This window comes from Callorhinus ursinus, unplaced genomic scaffold, assembly GCF_003265705.2.
Source record: "Callorhinus ursinus isolate GAN/ISIS: 27379988/994484 unplaced genomic scaffold, GSC_fseal_2.0 scaffold36, whole genome shotgun sequence".
Classification (NCBI taxonomy): Eukaryota; Metazoa; Chordata; class Mammalia; order Carnivora; family Otariidae; genus Callorhinus; species Callorhinus ursinus.
In genome coordinates this window covers 13,374,565-13,394,338 of record NW_027397098.1, presented here as the reverse complement: position 1 = coordinate 13,394,338, position 19,774 = coordinate 13,374,565, and the positions used below count along the sequence as shown (strand labels likewise).

Here is a 19,774-nt window from a genome sequence, read left to right as displayed (position 1 = left end):
GACGTTTATTTGGCATTTTATGTGCCACCAAGTGAGAGCTGAAGTATAGGCTTCTCCCTGAAGCTGGGAGGGAAGGGGACCCCAAGCTTGCTAATCCCAGGAGACGGTAAGTGTGTTCTGTCTTCAAGTGAATTGATGCAGAAGGCAACTGACTGCAACCAACCCCACCAGAGAGGTTTGTGGGCTCAGGGAGGATTTAGGAAATAGCACCACATCCTTTACAACTGACAAACAAGAACAAGTGGAGTAATGGCTTTCAGAAGCTTTCTTGTTTGTTGATGGTTTAGGCAGACCTGGGACGGTCAGGGTCAGGGAGATGTTCCCAGACAGTGGAGGTCGAGAAGGTGGGCCACAGCGAGTGAGCTTCTGAGTCAGGGTGAGCTTCTGCTTCCTCCCTGCCCATCTGCGTGCATCTCCCTGTCTCTGCCTCTCTCTGTCTGCAGCCCTCCAGTCTCCTAGGCTAAGCAAGCTGACTCCCCACATGATGAGCGAATGGCTCCAGAAATGGCCCTTCACTGGGGCCAGCAGAGGCCAGGGGCGCAGAGCCTGGCGGGTTGGGCCCACGGCAGTGGAACCCCTATGTGACCTGTGGGTGCCGTGCCGGGGAAACGGGAGCGGGGCCCCTGTGCGCCCCGCCTGTCGGACCCACGTGAGGAGGGACCCCACTTGAGGGGGCGAGCAGGAAGTGGCCCGAGGGCGCCCCCGTGCGGAGATGGTCAGCGTGTTTCACTGTAGAGTGCCTCGGAAGAGAGGAAGAAAGGCCTAAGTGAATGCCGGTCGGGCTACAGAGGGTTCATAAGGGGATAGCATGCCCCAGGAGCGTCCCCATGCCCCCTCTCCGCTCCGCGGGAGAAACACGGAGCTCTGCAGGGGATGGGAGGGGGGACAGAGCACAAATGGCCAACCTGGCAACAGACTCGGTCCAAGACCCCCAGCTCCCTCCCCAGGGAGCAGGACCCCGAGTCCCCATTTGGTCTGGGCTCAAACACCACCCGCCGGCCTTGCCCTCCTAAGATAAGAGGGGTTGCAGGTGGGCAGCCAAACAGAGACGGAGCAGAAGTCAGAGGCATCCGGCCCTTGGGCCTGCGAGCCCAGCTCTGCCCTCCAGCCATCAGCCCTGGGCCAGCCCTGGCCACTCACCGGCCCGCGAGTTGCCTCAGCTGTGTGCAGCATATATGTGCTTTGGGGCAGAGGCAGAGGTCTGTGGCTTACATCAGAGTCTCAGAAAGTTCACCCCGAAGTGCTAATAACTCCCGCTGGCATGTACCTCTAACACACATATGGCCCACGTGCCCGTTTGCAAACTGAAAACGGGTTATTGTTATTAGCTTGGCTTTCCAGTATTTCGGGCTGTTTGCCCTTCAACGCCTCAGCCCGAATCATTTCAATTCTGACGGGGATGTAAGGAGCCATACGGACCAGGCATTACAAATCCAAACTTTCGAATGCCAACGGAGGGCACAGGTCTGTGGAGGCCATATACAAATCAGCGTCCAGAGTGAGCATTTCACAGCTAAATGGGACAAGTCTTTAACCTGGCTGTATGTCCGAGGCAAGGTTCTCCGGAGAAACAGAACCAGTGGGATATACTTATACACACATGAGGCGGTTTCTCATACGGAATTGGCTCAGGCAGCTTTCGAGGCTGAGATGTCCCATGATGACCCACGTGCAGGCTGGAGATCCAGAAAAGTGGCTAGTGTGATTCTCGACCAAACCCAAAGGCCAACGCCCAGGAGTGTCCCAGCTCAAGCAGAGAGAGCAAATTCTCCTTCCCTCTGCCTTTTTAGTTTCTTCATGCGCTCAGTGGGCTGACTGAGCCCCCTGACATCGGGGAGGGAAATCTGCTGCTCTGAGTCGCTGGATTCAAATGCTAACCTTATCCACAGACACACCCAGAGTAATGTTTAACCAAATCTCTGGCTTATCTTATGAAGTTATTCATCACTCTGTCATGTGACTAGAATCATAATTTCCTTTTCTAACGGGGAGATCCCTCTATAACGTATTCTTCAAGACGGCCATCTCTCTTTCCCTCTGCTTTCTGAGAAAAGAGGCACCAGCAGGCCTGGAAAGGCCCAGCTAATGTTCCTGGGAAACAGACCAACCCCTCCACCTACTCACCGCGGACGCTGCTCGCATGACTGGGGCTTCCTGTTACCCTAACTGCGCTGCAAGTATGGGGAAGTCTCCATTGGCCAACCTGCACCCGTGTTCCATGAAGGAAATAAAGTTATTCAGTGAGAGGCTCCACGTTACTAATGGAGATGCCCAGAGGGTCAAAACTCTGAACAGCCACAGACTTGGCGGAAATAGTGAGACTGCCTTCCTCTCCATCTCCCCCCCAGTTTCTAGATATTCTCATTGGCTCCACCGACATGATTCTGCATCAAGGTTTTGGAAAGCCTCCAACTGTTCTATATATAATTTAAAGTTTAGCTGTTAGATGCAGAGCAGAATTATTTTTAAATTTGCACAAGGGCACTGAAAGACAACGGGCCCCAGGAAGCAGGGGCGGTGGCTGCATTCCCTAGGTTAGCAGATGATTGAGCGTTGATGCGTGGACTTTCCAAATTCTAGGAAGGAGGAGAGGAACATGGGGCATGCAGAAAAGGCAAGGCCATGTGGTGTGGTTGCAGATTAGCTCGGAGCTAGCTGGACAGCTGGAAGGGAAGGAAATTGCCAAGAGGAGGGGCAGAGTTATAGCCTGCAGGCCGTTAGGACCAGGACCGTTCCTCCAGCAGCCCTGAAGAAAACAAATCCTGCCAGCAACCTGGGAGTGTGTGCAGAGGGGAGCCTTCAGATGAGCCTTCAGACCCTGGCCCACACCTGGCTGCAGCCTGGGCAGGCTATGGGCAGGGGCCAGGGAAGCCCGCCTGAATTCCTGACCACGGGACAATACTTCCTGGGATGTAAGTGTGTGCTGCCATGAGCCACAGAAGTTTGGGGTGATTTTTAGGCAGCAACAGAGAACTAGTGCACATGTCCTATCCTGCCAGAGGTAAGCGATGCAGTCAGGAGGGCATGCAGTTGTCCGCTTTGGTATCAGTTTCTCTTCCAAGGCCAAAGTTAAACAAACAAACACCCCACAAAAACCATCCAGTTGAAGGGTTTGAAGAACTATTAAAATATACGTATTGCAAGAGAGTAAGAAAGGAGAGGGCGCCGTCTCTCCATATTAGCTGGCGGTCTCTGTACATGGTACTCTGATACTCGGAACAACGGGTCAGAGTTCCAGGCGGCAGCTGGGGGAGAGCGACGGGTGACTCCCCTGAGCCACAACTCTGCGTACATAGACCTTAGCTTTTGCAAAACAGACAGAACCTTGGGCGTCTGAAGACAATTAACCTTACTGTTTTTAATTAACTATCACATATTTATTCCAAAACAATACTTGTTCATTGCAGGATAAGAGAATACACAGAATAAGCAAAAGAGAGAGAATAGAGATATCTAGATCTGTTTGTTATACATATACACGCACATGCTGGGGCCATGGTACATGCACATGCCGGGGCTCACGGTATTTGCCTCTTACAGATACAACCCGGACATATTTCCATGTCAATAAATGTTTATGCTCATACTAGTAACAACAATTGAAAACTATTCCAGTATATATTTTTACCATAATTTACTTAACCTATTGTCATGTTTGGACTCCATTTATATCCATTGTTTTCTTTTTCTTTTTTTTAAGATTTTATTTATTTATTGACAGAGAGACACAGCGAGAGAGGGAACACAAGCAGGGGGAGTGGGAGGGGGACAGGCAGGCCTCCAGCAGAGCAGAGAGCCCGATGTGGGGCTCAGTGTGGGGCTCGATGTGGAGCTCTATGTGGGGCTTGATCCCAGGACCCTGGGATCATGACCTGAGCCGAAGGCAGACACTTAACACCTGAGCCACCCAGGCGCCCCTATATCCATTGTTTTCTATATTACAGACAATTCAGTGACAAAAGGCCAATCTCTAACTTTACATTACAAAAATACCAATTGCATACAAGTTAAAGGGCTTTCAGCTAAGATAGAATTCAGGGTGCCCCAACATTTTAAAGTGTAGGATGCCCTAAGAAGGAGTGGGTGATTCTAGAGCACAAATCCTAGGCTGGGGGTGCGGGACCTCTGGGTGCAGCCTGGCTCCATTCCCCTGCCCTGGGAGAGTGAAGGGCACCCACCCCGGACTCCCAAAAGGCCCAGTGTTCCTTTCCAGCAGACCCTAAGCTGCTCGGGCTTAATCCATTTGAGCAGTCATTCTCAAGCTTTGCAATAATCAGAACACACAGGGAGCTTGTTAAAAATACATATTCCCTGGCGTCAGTGATTCTGGTGGGGCTGGGAAAAACCAGGCCAGGGCGATTCTGATGACCCTGGGGTTGAGGGATTCACCAATAATACTGACCAGGAGAAGTCAGACCTCCAGCTCTAAGGCGGGTATTTCTTTCTTTTACAATAATTTACAAATTTGTGATGCTCAGAGAGATGAGCTAGAGGATCAGGTGTAGCTGGGAGGAGGTAAGCACCTAAACGTGGATGTGGCCATCTTTTGGCAGGGGTGGTCCTATGTAGATAGCTTGTTTGTGTTGCTATTACACACTTCTCTGGGTTAACTCAAGTCTCTCCTTGAGCTTTTTTCCCCTCTTGTAGCCACTGGATAAACATTTATTGGCCTCTCTGTAGGCTGAGGCCTGGTGCCATGCAACCGTGAACCGGCGATGGGGCGTTTCTGAAACGCTTTTCTTGGGGTAATCTGCACTCCAAGCACAGTGCAGGCCCGAATCCGGAGCAGGTAGCTGGCATTGAGCTGAGCTCTGTGAAAGGTCGGCGGGCCGTTCATCCTTCATGCGAGGATACTGGATACGAATGTTTTAGGTTTGGAGATTCCCAGCAGAGCCGTGGGAGTTTCTAGCTGACAACACACGTGCAAGGCAGTGTCCTTAGGGAAGAGTTTGCTGCACGTCCCCCCAACCCCAGGCCGCAGGTGAAACCTGGGGGAGCCGTAGAACAAGCTGGGGCGCCTTCGGCTCGGAGAGCCGCGCGGGGAGGAATCCCGTGGGGGGCGCCTCGGTTGGGGTCTGCTTCCCTAGTAGCCGCTGGCCCCGCGCCCCCACCGGCGGCGCTCGCTCCCACGCTGCGATCCCGCCACCTGCTGCGCTCTCTCCACCCGCCGCGCCCCTACCCCTAGTGCTCTCTCCTACCTGCAAAGCTCTCACCCACCTGTGGTGCTTTTCCTACCCAGCGCCCAGGACCTTTGCCCTCTGCGAGGCTCCTCCCACCGGGATACAGCCGCCACCTGCGATGCAGCCCGGCCCTCGCAATGCTCCCACAATTGCTGCGATCCCGCCCATCTAAGATGCTCCGCCCACCTGCCATGCTTTTCTTTCCCCCAGGGGTGCTCCCCAGCGGACCTTGATCCTTCTCCCACCGGCGACGCACCCTCCACCTGCCGCCCGGCCCCTCTGAGACCATCCGCTGCCCCGCCCCCACCTGTGGCGCTCCCCTTCTGCGTTACTCCCGCCCACGTTCGGCGCTGGGTCGGCCCGCTCCCCTCGTACCTCCCCCCAACCTGCGGCGCTCCCCCACCCTGAATGCACCACCACCCGCCGAGCTCCGCGACTGGCCTGAGGCGCGCCCCCGCCCCGCGGGTCCCGCCGGCCCGCCCCCGGCGCCCAGGAGCCCGCCCTTGGCCGCTCATTGGCGCGCGCCGAGCGGGCGGGGCGGACGGTTCTGAGTCGCAGTGGCGCGGGAGGGGGCACTGCCTGCTGAGCACCCGCCCCAGCACAGTCTCGGCCTGCTCGCCATGGACGACGAAGATGTCGCCAACCGCAAGGTCTCCTTCCGAAAGTGCCTGGAGCACCTCTCCGGGGCCGGCAAGGCCATCGGAGTGCTGACCAGCGGCGGGGATGCCCAAGGTGCGCGACCGCCTGACCGGGCCGGGGGATAAGTGATGGGAGGAGGGACCGGGAAGAGGGGATGGGGTACGCGGGGCAAGCGGGGACAAGCGATGGGAGCCCCAGGAAGAAGCGAGGAGGAGGGGGTCCTGCGGATCAGAGAAGGGTGGGGGAGAAACTCCGGCTCCCGGGAACCGCAGGGGTACCTTCCGGGGCAGGAGTGGGCGGTGCAGCCTCAGAAGGAGTCGCTGCGGGGCTGGGGGCAGGAGGAGGGAAGAATATGGCCTTAGGATCCTTTATCGGGAAGATCAATTAATTTTCCCCCTCCACGTTTAGTTTTTAAATTGAGACTGGCGGTGGGGTCTCCTGGACGGCCCTCGGAGGTCATTTCTCGTCCGAGTCGTAGGGTGGGGCCGACACCCCTGGGAAGCTTAGGAGTCGCGCGGCCACCTGGATGCCGCGGCCCCTAACCCCCCCCGCCCCCCGCCCCCACCGGGTGGAAACGGATCCCCGCCGCGCGTCCTGCGGATTCGCGTCCCCCGCGCGGCGCGGGCGGGGTCCCGGCTGTTGCCCGGTGGGGCGCGGCGGGGGGCGCGAGAGGACCCCGCCCGGGACGCCCACCGCCCAGTTTCCGCTGGAGGCTTTCCACCGCTCTCCTGACAAAACCGAAAATTGAAATGGGTCACAAGGCCCGCCCCGCCAGCCTCCTCTGGCTGGTAAGGACCAGGAAGCCGGGACTCCGGGACGTCACCAGCACCCGGGGCGCGCACTCCAGCCCTCCTCCCCCCACCATGTGGAGGCAGATTTGGGGGGAGAAGGGGACCCAAGCCCAGGGCCCGCGGATACCTAAAGAGTATTTAAATTTAAAGGAGGGGGTGACATGGCCACGCCCGGGCCCCTGGCGCTGGGTGCACGTGGGGCCACAGGGATTTCCAAACGGTGGGGTTTCCTGATCCAGGTAAATCCCTGGATGGGGCGAGCCGCCCGCTAGAAAGTGGATCGCCGCTTTGCGGGCGGTTGCGTCCCTGGAGCCTAAGACCGCCCAGGCTGGAGACGCCTCCCCAAGCTGGGTTTGGTTTTTCTTTCTTCCTCTTTCTCCTACCCCTGGTGCCTGATTTTCCCAGATTTCCAGGACACACCAGGTGGAGGGATGCTCAGGTGCTGCGCCGGGCGCCCTCGCCTGCTGCCCACCGCCTGCCGTGCTCCTGACCTTGCCTTCGCCCTTGAGCCGGGCGGGGCTGGCGCGGGGGCGGCAGGTTGGGGCGCTGTGGCCGCAGCCCCGCCCGCCGCGCGTCTACGTGATGCCCGGCCAGTCGCCGCCCGCGCGCCCTGTGCCCTTGACCCTAGGCATCAGGCACCGGCAGCCGGCGCGCGGCGCGCAGTAGGTGAGGGGATGGCGCTCCCGCGCGGGCAGCGTCCCGGGAGCGTGAGTCCCCGGCGAGACCCGCCTCGTCCTGTTGTGGGCGGGACCGCGGGGCCAGTCACCGCCCCCACTGCACGGGCCTCCCTTGTGTTCACGAGGGAAGCCGGGCTGTTCTGTCTGATCTGGTATTCTAGTAAAGTGAGCCCCGATGTAAACATTCCGGAGAAGGAAAAGGTGATAGAGCCAAGGCCCGGATTGGGGAAATGCAGTGTGATACAGAGGATATCGCCTGCGTGACGTAAATGAACACCCAGAGGTTTGCCACGTGGAGCCCTGGTGGGGTCGCGGTGGGGCTAAGAGTGGCTTCCTACCACATGGCATAAAGAGCACGTGGGTCTGGAGACCTGCCCTAGCACGAATTAGGAAGCATAATCGGGGCCCTGCAAGGGAATACAACGTTGGCACAGGCAGAGGAACTAGTCTCTAAAACCACCAGGCTTCAAGGCCAGAGTTTCAAGGTTATTTGACAATTAAGGTGCTGTGTCTGTTGAAAAAAAAAAAAAGCATTTATGGGTCCACTCTTTGGAATCCCTGTCCAAGAGTTTGCTCAGCTACCTGGTAGATGACCTGCAGGCACTGGGGACCGCGGTGCAATACACAGAACTTAGCCTGGCTCAGCCACTTGTGAGTAGTTCCAATAGGGGCCAGGAAGTCCACGTGTCTTCTGCTCAGTGGAACAGGGTACTCTGAGAACCCAGATTACATGAGAAGCCTGCTTGGTTGGTGTCAGGGTCTCGGGAAATGCCCGATGCTCTCAGCTGACACCTCTGGGCTGGCCCAGGGAGAGAGTCTGTGCTCCCCGCATTTCACCCCAGGCAGAAGGGAGGTTTCCTTGGACTTCATGCAAAGCACGGTCTCCTGCTTTTATGCTGCTCTGACCTGATGGAGCATCTGAATGCATTTCCTTCTGAGAAAGCTCATCTGGACATAAGCGCAGAGGGGCTGGTCTCAGCAGCAACACGTTTACAGACCCTTAGACAAGGTCATTCCTAGAGATACTGTCTAAGACGCTCGGTTCTTTTGCCATTTTATCCTGACTCCAAATTCTGTCAGTACTTGATTTTCCCGGCGATAGGGAGATTTTTGCTCCTTGCTAAAGATCCAGGGGAGCATATGCAAGTCTTAATGTCAGGTTTTCCAATCAGATGTGAAATTTTGGTCAAATTCCAACTGGGGGGTGGGGGGAGCATAGCTACTATTTATTGGGCACGTTTTGTGTCCCTGGAGCTTTACGGTTATCTCCAGGCCTGATCACATTGCTCCCAGGTATGTATGTCTTCGTTTTGGAGGTGGGAGGAAGACCTACGGAGACGTAAGGGACCTGGTTGGGGTTACACAGCTCGTATGTGGCATCTGGCAGGATTTAAACCAGCTTCTGTCAGATTTCAGTCCCAGGGACTTCCCAGGAGGCCATGCTCTTCGGGGGCCTTGTAAAGTGAAAGTCCAAGTTTTAAAGATTTTATTTATGTGTGCATGTACTTACTTATTACAGAGAGAGAGAGAGAGAGAGAGAGAGGGGGGTGGGGCGGAGGGGGAGAGGGAATCCCAAGCCGACTCCCTGCTGAGGGCAGAGTCTGGCCCGTGGCTCCATCTCAGGACCCTGAGATCATGACCTGAGCCAATATCAAGAGTTGGATGCTTAACCCACTGAGCCACTCAGGTACGTCCAGATGATTTTTAAACACCTTTGGTAGTGGAGCAGAAAGCACCTTTTTACAGGGATAGCACTAGGTCAGCCAAAGCCAGAGTGATGAAACACTTTGTTTTCCACTCAAATGTAGTAATTATTAAAAAGCAAAAGAAAATCCTGTTTCTACTGCCCCAGCCCTGCCCACTACGGAAGGCTATTTCTAGGGCTACTTATTTTTCTCATTCTTTGGGTTCCTTCTGCTGTCACAAGGAATGTCTGCAAGTTAAAACTGATTTTCCACCTTGCTGGACAGACAGCCTTTCCATGACTAAGTAGCCACCCTCGAGCAAGATTGTGTCATCCACCAAAAATGATTCATGGGCATAGACACAGTCTGTGGGATCAGCCCAGTGCAGATGAGAAGGTGGAGAAATTGAGTGCCCCCTGTGGGCAGCGTGGCCGTAAAGTCCTCTTTTTGCCTCAGGCGAAGCAAACACGAATACAGTATCCAGAGAATTCACATAAATTGAGTCTGTGTCAGTCTTTAAAAGAACAGCAAGTCACTAATGTTTGCTGGTGGCGGGCGCTACGCTCGTGTGCGCTAACTTGTTCTTGGTTCACGCGGGAGCGAGCGAGCTTTGTGAGGAACAGGCTTCCTTGAGTTCTAAGTGGTAGACGGGGCCGGGCCCTGTGGCTGCAGAGAGCATGAGAGGTGGTCCAGCACAGGACGCGGTACGAGGCAGGCTCTCGGATGTTTGCTGGATGGCTCCCCCTGAATTCCTGTATGGCCCTGTGGGCCACTTCCTTTCTTAAATGCCGGGTGACTGCAGTTCTGGCTCCTTCCTTCTCTCACTGAGTCATTTCAGTGACTTGAACCTTCACTAATCAGAAGCACTCTTCTATCTGCAGAGCAGGATCTGGGAATGGCTAATGCCTCAAAGCTTGGAACTTTATAGCAGTCGGCAGAAATGTGGGGCAGTAGTGACTGGAGCCCAGCGTGGGGCGGTTCGGCCATTGATCACGTACTGCTTGAACACGGCACTGGGGCCCTGCTTGTGCGGGTTCCTTCTGTGCTCATCCGGAGCTGTGCTGGCTGCAGAGCCCAGGTCGGTGCAGAGGGAAACAGGGGCTGGAACTCTGTACACATACGTTCTAGAGTGGGGGGATTTTTTTCCATGTAAAATTTAATAATTAATTTAGCAAGCACGGTTGCGTCTTGGAGGCGTGTGTTAAAACTACGGCGCTCACCCCCGTGAGTGCCGTGGGCAGTCAGCCGCTGCACCCTCTTCTGTAATGCACACACTCTGCGTGGCACCCCAGGCGACTCTTAGAAGCCAGACGCTTTGTCATCTTTCAGAAAAACTCCATCCTGCCTTGGGGGGAACAAACAGCTTTGGTTCAGAACTGAAACCTTTCATCAGGGAGAACTGGGGCCCGTGGGACACGCTCCACCAACCTGATGGACCGTCAGAAGCAATCACCATTAGAAGCAATCACCGTTAGAAGCCTGGAGATGGGCCAGCAACGTGGTAAAGGCAGACGATGGGACACCAAACTGTAGGCCTAGTGCGGTTGTAACTAGGTTGGCAAGGTGTATTTGGATAAAGAACAGGCAGTCCTATGTTGAGAAAACACGGTGCTCCCTTTTTATTTGCTGCAGCGCCCCTGCAAGGAAGCCCCCGTGCCCTCCCACTGCCCCTTCGTCCCCTGCGTCTTCGCCACTGTATACCTAGCATGCTGGGAATTACAGTAATTGTGCCTGTCAGGACAAGAAGCAGCAAAGCGTGTGGCAGAGCAGAGCCTCGAGGGTCAAGAGACTGATTAATAGGTCCTGGTTCCTGGTTCTGCGCTCTGCTAGCGGAGGGCAGGGCCTCCATTTTTCGTTTGCAAAATGAAGGACACAGAGTCACTGCCCCGCTGTCCTCTCCCCTCCTCCCTTCAGTGGAAGGAGGAGCACAGGGCAGGGCGCAGGAGGGAAAGGGCGGCACACCGCTCAGGAACCCACCAGCCCTCCTGCTCCTGGGGGCTCGCGAGCCTCCCCCTCCTGGTTGCATGGCCCTTCGGATTTTGTGGGTCTGGGTCTAGCGGGGGCCTGAGAATCACACCTGGTCCCCCACGCTTGCGTCCTGGGTGCATGGGGCAGTTTCGTAGGAGGGCTTTCTGACCTTGATGAGGACCTTGACTGGGAAGGTTAATTACCCTAGGACCCCTTGTATAAAAAGGTGTAAATAAGTGACGTGGCTGGACGTTTCTTTTGGCCAGAAAATGGTTGGATGAGTGGTGTAGGGTGACTGGTTCAGCTCTGGGTTAACATTCCTACGGTCTAGTTCCCCTTTTCATGGCCTCATCCCACCAGTGAATGATGACCACGGAGGTGTGAGGCCATGCCTCAGGCCGACAGTGGACCCCCGTCTCTCAGGGGGCTGGCACTGAGTGCTGGAAGCAAGCCAGACCTAGGAAAGAGCCCCTGTTTCTGTAAGGCCCCAGGCACCTGTGGTCAGGGACCCTGCACCCGACCCCCAACCCACAGGGGCTGAGGCATGAGCTGGGGCAAAGCAGCTGTGCCGAGGGGGGACGTGTGTGTAGGGGCTGGGAGGAGGGGATGGGTGAGATTCCCCGGAGGGCCAGCAGTGAGGACTTTGCATTTACCTTGTGGGAGCAAGAAAACCCCTGCAGGTCCTGGTGCTTCTGATAAGGGTCGTTTTGTGGGGCGGCCAGGAGGGGTGGGGTGGGGAGCCCAAGTTTAGGGTCTTATGGGGAGCGGATTGGGCCATGGCTGGAGGGCTGCAGGGGTGGAGCTGGGCCCGCCTGCCGCAGGGTGCCCCTGTGGCGAGGACTCAGGGGTGTGGGGTGGATTCTGTAAGTGGAGGGTTTGGCCTCAGATAGGGGCTCATCTGTATAGCAGGAGGAAAGGCCGAGGCCGGGAGCAGAGGTGGCAGCAGGTAGGCTGGTGAGAGAATGTTCTTTACAGCGGTGCTTACACTAGTGAGCAGTGGGAAGACCCGCGGAAACCCATCGGCAGGAGCTTAGCTACTTTAGGTACCTGGAAGGGAATATTCATCCCCTTCTGCAAAGAGCTTTGCACTGATTCCCGCAGTAAGATAAACACGCTACTGCTACAGAGTAGATTCAGAACTAGATCCCATGCTGTGCGGGAGAAACAGGCTCCCACGCAAAGCCCATTACGTATGTGACTTTACCCCGTCACCACACGAAAACAATTAATTGTAAATGTGACCTAGTAGTCAATCCCTCATCAGTATAAAGATCATCAATAAGATATCCCACATTCTTTTTTTTCCATGCTGAGCCATGCAGGCCGCTCTGACTCGGCCAGGTGCGGCCATCCCAGGGACAGTGGGGCTCCAGCACCCGGGGTGGCGATCGTGAGTGGACGGTGATGAGCCGGGGGAAATAGCTCCAGACAGTCTGGTCTAAAGGGTTAAGTAAGGACCTGATTGTACTCTTCAGATCACCTGGGAAACAACAAGAATGAACCCCCATTATTTTATTAGAATCAACATACCCTTTGCTTCTTGCAGATATCCCAAGTTTAAATGTTATCAGAGTAGATCTCTGGAGGCATTTGGAAACAGGTCCGCTGCACTCCATGACCTCAAGGAAGGAATGATCTTTCTTTTTCTTAATTTAAATTATTAATTTTTTTATTATAATGTTTGAAGTTTTTGTTTTCATTCCGGTATAGTTAACATGCAGTGTCATATTAGTATCAGATATACCATATAGTGACTGATTGAACAATTCTTTTTTTTTTTTGAAGTTTTTATTTTAATTCAGGAAGGAATGATCTTAATGGCCCCGCTTCCCTGCAGGATATTTTAGTAAGAAGCAGCGGCTATGTAGACTCAAGACAGCGGTTTAACGGCCTGTTTTGTCTGTCTCATCTCAAGTACTGATCACACAGTTCCCACTCAGCTGCTCCTAATTTTTTCAAGGTCTGTTTATTTCATTTTTGGTTTCCATAACCAACCTCTCCATTCCCTGCGGGCCAGGGTCTAAATTTTTACAAATGACAAGGAGGTTACTTTCCAAATATTACGATTCTGACCTGGTAGCAGGATTACATTTTCCCATGGTAGTGATGAGGAGAGTTGTCTGAATTCCCGGATCTGGCTACCGACACACGAGCAAAAGCACGAGGAACGAAGCCCATCGTACAAACTGTGTGTGACAGAGGCCATGGGAGGACACAGGGGTGTTCTCTGCTGTGCTTGGTTTTTGTCCTCCAGGGGCCCCTCCTTGGAAGGTGTCCACCTGTAGGGCCCAGCCCTACACTCCACTGGCAGGGAGCCCTGGCAGACCCAGCAGGCCCTGCCCCAAACAGTGAAACCCAGAACTGGGGACCAGCAGCCCTTTTTAATTCCTCAGGGTTCCCTTAGGAGATTCTAATGCACAGCCATTGTACCAGAGGGAATTCTCTCGTCTTTTAAGTTAAAATATAACGGAGACTAAGGTTTACACTCCAGGTGTGCCCTTTATCAATTCTGTTCCCTTGGCTTTCCGTTTGCCTGCTCAGAGCCTGACTTCCTCATCCCCCCGGGGGGGGGGGGGGACTCCGGACCCCACAGGCTTGCTGTGAGCATCCATCCGCCCTGAGCTGGAGCCACAGCCCTACCCCACGCCCCACGCCCGCCCGGGGCTGGCTCCAGCTGTGGGAAGAGGCCAGCAGGTTTAACTCAACTGCACTCACTTTCAGTAAAAGCCCAGGGAGGCTGGGAGGTGGTTCTTAGGATGCACTGGCTACAGCTCGCCCTCCCCGGTAACTTGTGGAAGATGCCGCATCCAGCTCCTCCATCCCTGCCTTCCAGAAGGTCCTCTCCTCCCCAGGGGGCTCTGGCAGTGCCGAGGGGACACCCAGTGCTGCAGGTGACCGGCTCCTTCTCAGGTGAGCACAGGTTCACCCCAAGAGGCCGGGGTGCGAGTCAGGCGCTGAGGCTGGTGTGAAGGTGTTGCGGGCCACCCATGACAGGTCTCCTGGGCGTCCCCTCCGGATCACGTGTACTTGTCAACAGTTTCCTCCTGTCATTGCTTACATTGGCTAGAAACCACCCCCCCCCATTTATCGTGCCTTTAGGAGCGACCCCCTGGAGCTGTGTCCTTATAAAGAAGGGGTGCTCAGGAGGGCGAAGGCCTGACGTCGGGTATTAATCATGCCGGTCCCCAGTGATCGTGCTGGTGTGGTTGAAGCGTTTGGGGTTAATTTCCCCGGGACAGTGGCCGCCGAGCGAGTCCTAGAATCCTGGGGTCTGGCCGAAGGGCCCGCGAGCAGCTGGGCCTCTCCCTCCCGCTACGTGCGCTGCGGACCGGCCGCGGAGACGCGCGCACCTCTGCGCGCACAGGCGCTAAGGCCCCACACGTGTGCCCTTGTCCCATAGCGCGCGCGGGCGTGGGGCGCTCTCCCAGCGAGAAGGGGAGTGGGTGGGCTTTCCGGAGGTTAGGAGCCCCGTCTCGAGGTCGCATCCAGCAGTCCTGGGGGAGCTGTGGGTTGTGCTGTGTAGCGGGCCCTGAGGTTCAAGGAGGAGCATCCGGGGGGCGGGGCCAAGCAGGTAGGCGTTCCCAGGTGGAAAATCTCTCCCTGCAGATTGGCCTGCAGGTCCCGTAGGACCCGGAGCAGGAACGTGGGCGAATTCGTGCTTTTGGAGGCTGATACGGTCGACCTCCGGCTAGTGCCGGGACAGGGCAGCCGCGTGGGACCACGTTTCTACGGGGGTCCCGTGGCTGGCTCCAGCGGGCAGGCAAGGGGAAAGGACGCAGGGCAGCTTTTACTTTTTAAGATGTTATTTCTGGGGCACCAGGGTGGCTCAGTCAGTTAAGAGTCCGACTCTTGGTTTTGGAGCAGGTCAGGATCTCAGCCCTGGGTAGGGCTCTATGCGCAGCACGAAGTCGGCTTCGGATTTTCTCTGTCCCTCTGCCCCTCCTCTGGATCACTCTCTTTGTCTAAAATAAATAAAATCTTAAAAAAAAAAAGATTTTATTTCTAAGTAATCTCTGCACCCAAGGTGAGGCTTGAACTCACAACCCGGAGACCTGGAGTCACATGCTGCTCGGGGTGAGCCAGCCAGGACCCCCTGATTTTTTTTTTAAGGACTTCATTTTTTGGAGCAGTTTTGTTTCATAGCAAAATTGAGTGGAAGGTGCAAAGAGTGCCCGTATCTCCCTGCCACACAGGTGCACAGCTCTCCCCACGTCCCCGCCTTGTGGCACGTGGGTTACAGACAAGGAACCTGCACTGACTCCCCATCCTCCCCCAAAGCCCATGGTTTCCACCAGAGTCCCTGCTGGTGGTATGTGTCCTCTGGGTTTGGACAGATGTGGAATGACCGCATCCACCCATGGAGCATCAGAGAGAATAGCATCACTACCTTTCCGGTCGCCCCAAGCCCCTGGTAACCCTGATGTTTTTACTGTCTCCATAGTTGTGCCTTTTCCAAAATCTTTTTTTTTTTAACAAGAAGAATGTAATTATAAATTATTTGTGTAATTGCTAACCAAAGAGAAAAAGCCGCTTCAAGTCCTTCTGGCCATGGTGTGGATAACATTAGAGGGACATGGCAGGATTCGGGGCAAAGGTCAGGAGAAACATCAGTTTTACAGGCAGGGGCTGGGGAGGGCATGTGTACTGGGCGTGAGTCACAGCGAGCCATACCTGCAGCAAGGTATGTCCAAACATGGGCAGAAGGTGGGGGCATGAGGGGGGAACAGGGGTCCATCTCGTCTTTTTCTTTGTAAGATTTTATTTATTTATTTGACAGAGGGAGACACAGCAAGAGAGGGAACACAAGCAGGGGGAGGGGCAGAGGGAGAAGCAGGCTTCCCACTGAGCAAAGAGCTCGACATGGAGCTCGATCCCAGGACCCTGGGATCATGACCTGAGCCGAAGGCAGGCGCTTAATGACAGCCACCCAGGCACCCCCATCGCGTCTTGATATATGGAGTTTGTGGGGTCTGGAGGGACAAACACCTGTTAATCAGTAGGTCGTTCAAATTCTTCATGACATAAGCGAGGTTTGAACATGAAGTAGTGAGACTCCAGATACACACATGTCCACGTCCATGTAGATTTTATCCATGTGTGAGCTGTGGTCTGACTTCTAAGGTCCACAGCTTGTCCAGCTATGGGCCTATGGCAGCCCTTCACACTCGGCACCTTCGAGAGCCAACGGCCTTATTCTCGCATCTCAGAGGAGGGTCAGTGTGACATGAACGTTTCTACCCATCTTCTGAGCAGCTTTACCATTCCTGTACACACGAACTGAGTCTCTGTGTCTGTTAACGCCCCTGGGAGCCACGGCGCCTTCCATGTGCCGTTCCCAGGAGTGGCCTTTACTTCATGGCCGGTGTTCTCAGCATCTTCAATCCCGACGTTGGTTTCTGAAATGTAAACTTGTGGAGAAGGCAGACTGGAGCTGTCGGTTGGGTGTGCTCAGGGAGTTTGGCTGGGAGCCCCGGGGGCTGTGCACTGGAGGCTGGGCACTGTGTCCTTGCCCAGTCCCTGGCCCCGCCCCTGTCCTCATGGGCCTAACTCTTAGCCACGGTGATGACACAGGATTCTGCAGGGGTGCAGTCCAGACCTTTTCACTTAGGTCTCCACAGTGGTTACATGGCCCAGATGTGCTGCTCAGAAGTGCAGCTCCTGGGGAGAGCACATGGGAGTGTGGCAGACACACGAGACCGTGTTGCACGAAGCTGCTTTAAGGGGCGCCTGGGTGGCTCAGTGGGTTAAGCGTCTGCCTTGGGCTCGGGTCAGGACCTCAGGGTCCTGGGATCAAGCCCCGCACTGGGCTCCCTGCTCAGTGGGGAGCCTGCTTCTCCCTCTGCCCTTCCCCCCCACTCATGCTCTTTTTTGCTCACTCTCTCTCTCAAATAAATAAATCTTTAAAAAAAAATGCCACTTTTAATCCCCTTTAAGTAACAGCCCCTGGGAAAGTGTGGAAAATGTCCTAGATTTATCTTGAGTAGGTATTATTTATAGTATATTGGTTTAATTTTTCTTTTACTAAAACAGCATGACTGATTTTGAATGTAAGGCCATTGACTAAAAAATTGTTTTCCCCAGTAGCTGCTAATGAAATCATGTATTTTTCTTTCATCTCCTCCTCAAATCACTGAAATGGTCCTTTTCCATATAAATTTGAGTTAGGCTAACTGCACATGAACACCCCTCCCCTTTGGTGTCTAGTGAGCGGGCCGTGTTGCCTACAGCCCCCCCCCCGACTCTAAGGTACCCGGGGCTCTCTCACGATGACATGCGGCAGGCTGACATTGACCCCGGAGGGATGCGCCAGGCCCGTCCTCCACGTGAGGAGCCTTCTGGAGCCTTTCTATGCCGGCTCGCGGTTCACCCCTGGGCCCAGCAGGTCCAATGTTAGCGCCAGAATCGCCCGAGCCTGGTCACTGATTCCTGTCCCTGTTCCTTCCGCAGGTATGAACGCCGCTGTCCGTGCCGTGGTGCGCATGGGAATATACGTGGGGGCCAAAGTGTACTTTATCTATGAGGTCAGTGTTGCGTCTCCCTCGTGCTTTCTCTGACTCAGGGACCTGTGCCTCGTGCCTTCCTCAGGCGCTGCTGATCCTGATGTGCATGCCCAGGCCAGGCCAGGGCCCCGCAGGGATGCGGGGCAGGGGTGGCGCTCCCTGGTCTAGGTACAGGTCTGTGAGATCTGTGGCAGGGAGGGCTCGGGGCGGGGAGAGCCCACGGGGCGCAAAATGGTCTCATGGGATTAATGTATTTATTTGTAGCCCTTCTTCCCTAAAGAGGAGATATATTCATTTAATATGGGGGTGAATTTGAATAAGTGTTGAGGTCTGTGGGAGAAAACAGCCACTTTAAGCTCTTCCTCCTTACCGTAGAACCCAGACCGCCTCCCTAACCACTGTTTATGTGTTAACTTCGAAACCAAGCGCCTGAAACAAGAGGACAGCCCTGGCCCATTAGCTCCTGGGGTCCTGACCACGGAGAAGTAAGCCAGGTTCGGAGGGAAGGTGCCAGTGTAGTTTGGACCGTGCTAGTTATTTCAAAAACTATCAGGAAAAAATATTTATATTTACTTTTTAAATTTATGAAATCTCATAAAGCTGAAAACACAGAAAGAAGAGCATATGTTTTTTAAATGGCTTGATTCCTGCAAAACCACCGTTGGTATTTTGTATTCTGATTCTTCCTGGGCGCCTGTGTGCAGCACCGACCCAAACCCCCACTCCCGCCTGCCCTCCGGGAGCCGACTGTTACTGTTCAGGTCCTTTTCTCCTTCTGGGAAGTGGCTGTTCATAAGCCTGTGCTCCCTGCGCCACATAATGGTTTGTGTATTGTTTGCTGGAAAGAGGGTTTTTTTTTTTTTTTGCCCCGGGGCTTTGGTGTGCTTTTCCGAGCTGTGGTTCTGTGAGTTTGGGGTTTGCATTTATCTGGTTTGGGTGATATTAACACGATGGGCCCAACCAAAGCTCTCCCAGACTATTGTTTGGTCTTGTTCTGTTTGCAGCTCTTTGGGGTCACGTTGTGCCCTTGAGTGTCGGCCCTGGGCTGAGGCGCTGGCCACCAGCTGCCCCTCACCAGCACGGACAGAGTGCCAGGCTCCCCAGGCTCCCTGCCCATCCCCTCCATTCGACGTCCAGTGTCCTACAGGTGTCCATTCGTGTGTGCGTTCCTGCTACTTCTGGAGACTGCACGCACACAGACCTCCCTGCCTTTTTATCTTATCTTATTCCATTTGTGGGAGGGGTTGCCTTCTGCCTCAGGGCTGAGAGAGACCAGCACCCCCTGGCCTGACCACAGGTCCTCTGTGAACCTGGTTTTAAAAATCTTCTAGGGGTTGGGGCACCCTCAGATCAGAAGATTAGAATCTTCTGTTGTAATTAACAGTGTGTTTTCAGATCTGCCGAAGACGGATCTGCCTGGACCCCCTGGCTTACAGCGTGCCCTGCAGCGGGTGTCATCCTGGTCGGGGGCGCTGCAGTGGTGTACGGGCTGAGCTTCTGTCGCCAGCCCCCCCTGGCTCTTTGAGGTCACAGCGGTTGTGGGAGGGAAGGGAAGGAAGTCATATCCGGTATTTCATAGTGAAAGAAACTGACCCGTGTTTCTTTAGAAAAAGAAAGTTTGCTTTTTCCATGTCTTTTGTCACCGGCAGGGCTGGGGAGAAAGCTCCTATGCCCCATCAAACCAGTAACAGGGCTGGGATCTACCCCCCAGGGGCGTGGATGTCTGGAGGCGTTTTTTGACTGTCCCATTATCAGGGGTGGGAGTGGTGCTCCCGGCCTCTCACGCATGGAGAGCAGGGATGCTGCTCAGCAGCCTGATGCCCAGAACGGCTCGGACAAGGAATCCGTGATCTGGCCCACAGTGCCCACAGTGCCAAGGTCTGGAAGCCCCGCATTGAACCAAGGGCTGGACGTGTCCTTGGCGTGAGTGTCGTGGACAGCAGGGTGGGCCTGTGCGCATGCGGAATCTTTGGGTGTGGAAACTGACATAGGAACTGTCGATGTTAATCCTTCAGATTTAAGACTTATGTTCCTGTTGGTTTTATTGGCTCTGTATTCTGGGAGTTTTAGATAGGATGTTTAGTGGGACCTCTGTTGCCAGATTGCACACATTTCCAGTTGAGGAACTGACCAGGAACATAGCAGCTATGCCCACACCTAAGGACGTTGGGGCTTCCTTAGGAGAAGAGCATCTTGGATTTTCTTCGGAGGAATCCTGACCTAGGAAACCAGATGCCTCCATCCCATTGTCTGGTGGGAGAGGTGGCCTGCTCTCCGTGGCCTGCTCTCCGCCTGGCCACTTTTTTTCTTTTAAAGATTTTATTTATTTATTTG

The 19,774-nt window shown here is 54.7% G+C and overlaps 1 protein-coding gene across 7 annotated transcripts in view; it reads left to right on the top strand.

Moving 5' to 3' along the window:
* The first annotated feature begins 5,724 nt into the window (after nt 1-5,724).
* PFKP (phosphofructokinase, platelet) overlaps nt 5,725-19,774 on the top strand; it is a 49,156-nt gene continuing 35,106 nt past the window's right edge. For 3 of the 7 annotated variants that reach the window (XM_025853543.2, XM_025853540.2, XM_073879971.1), the window contains exons 1-2: nt 5,727-5,912; nt 17,388-17,461. In XM_025853543.2, the coding sequence (XP_025709328.1) occupies nt 5,801-5,912; nt 17,388-17,461 (186 nt within the window). In that variant the 5' untranslated portion in view covers nt 5,727-5,800. Of the gene's footprint in view, nt 5,913-17,387; nt 17,462-19,774 lie in introns of all 7 variants that reach the window. The other 4 variants (XM_025853545.2, XM_025853539.2, XM_025853544.2 and 1 more) reach the window with 4 other exon arrangements.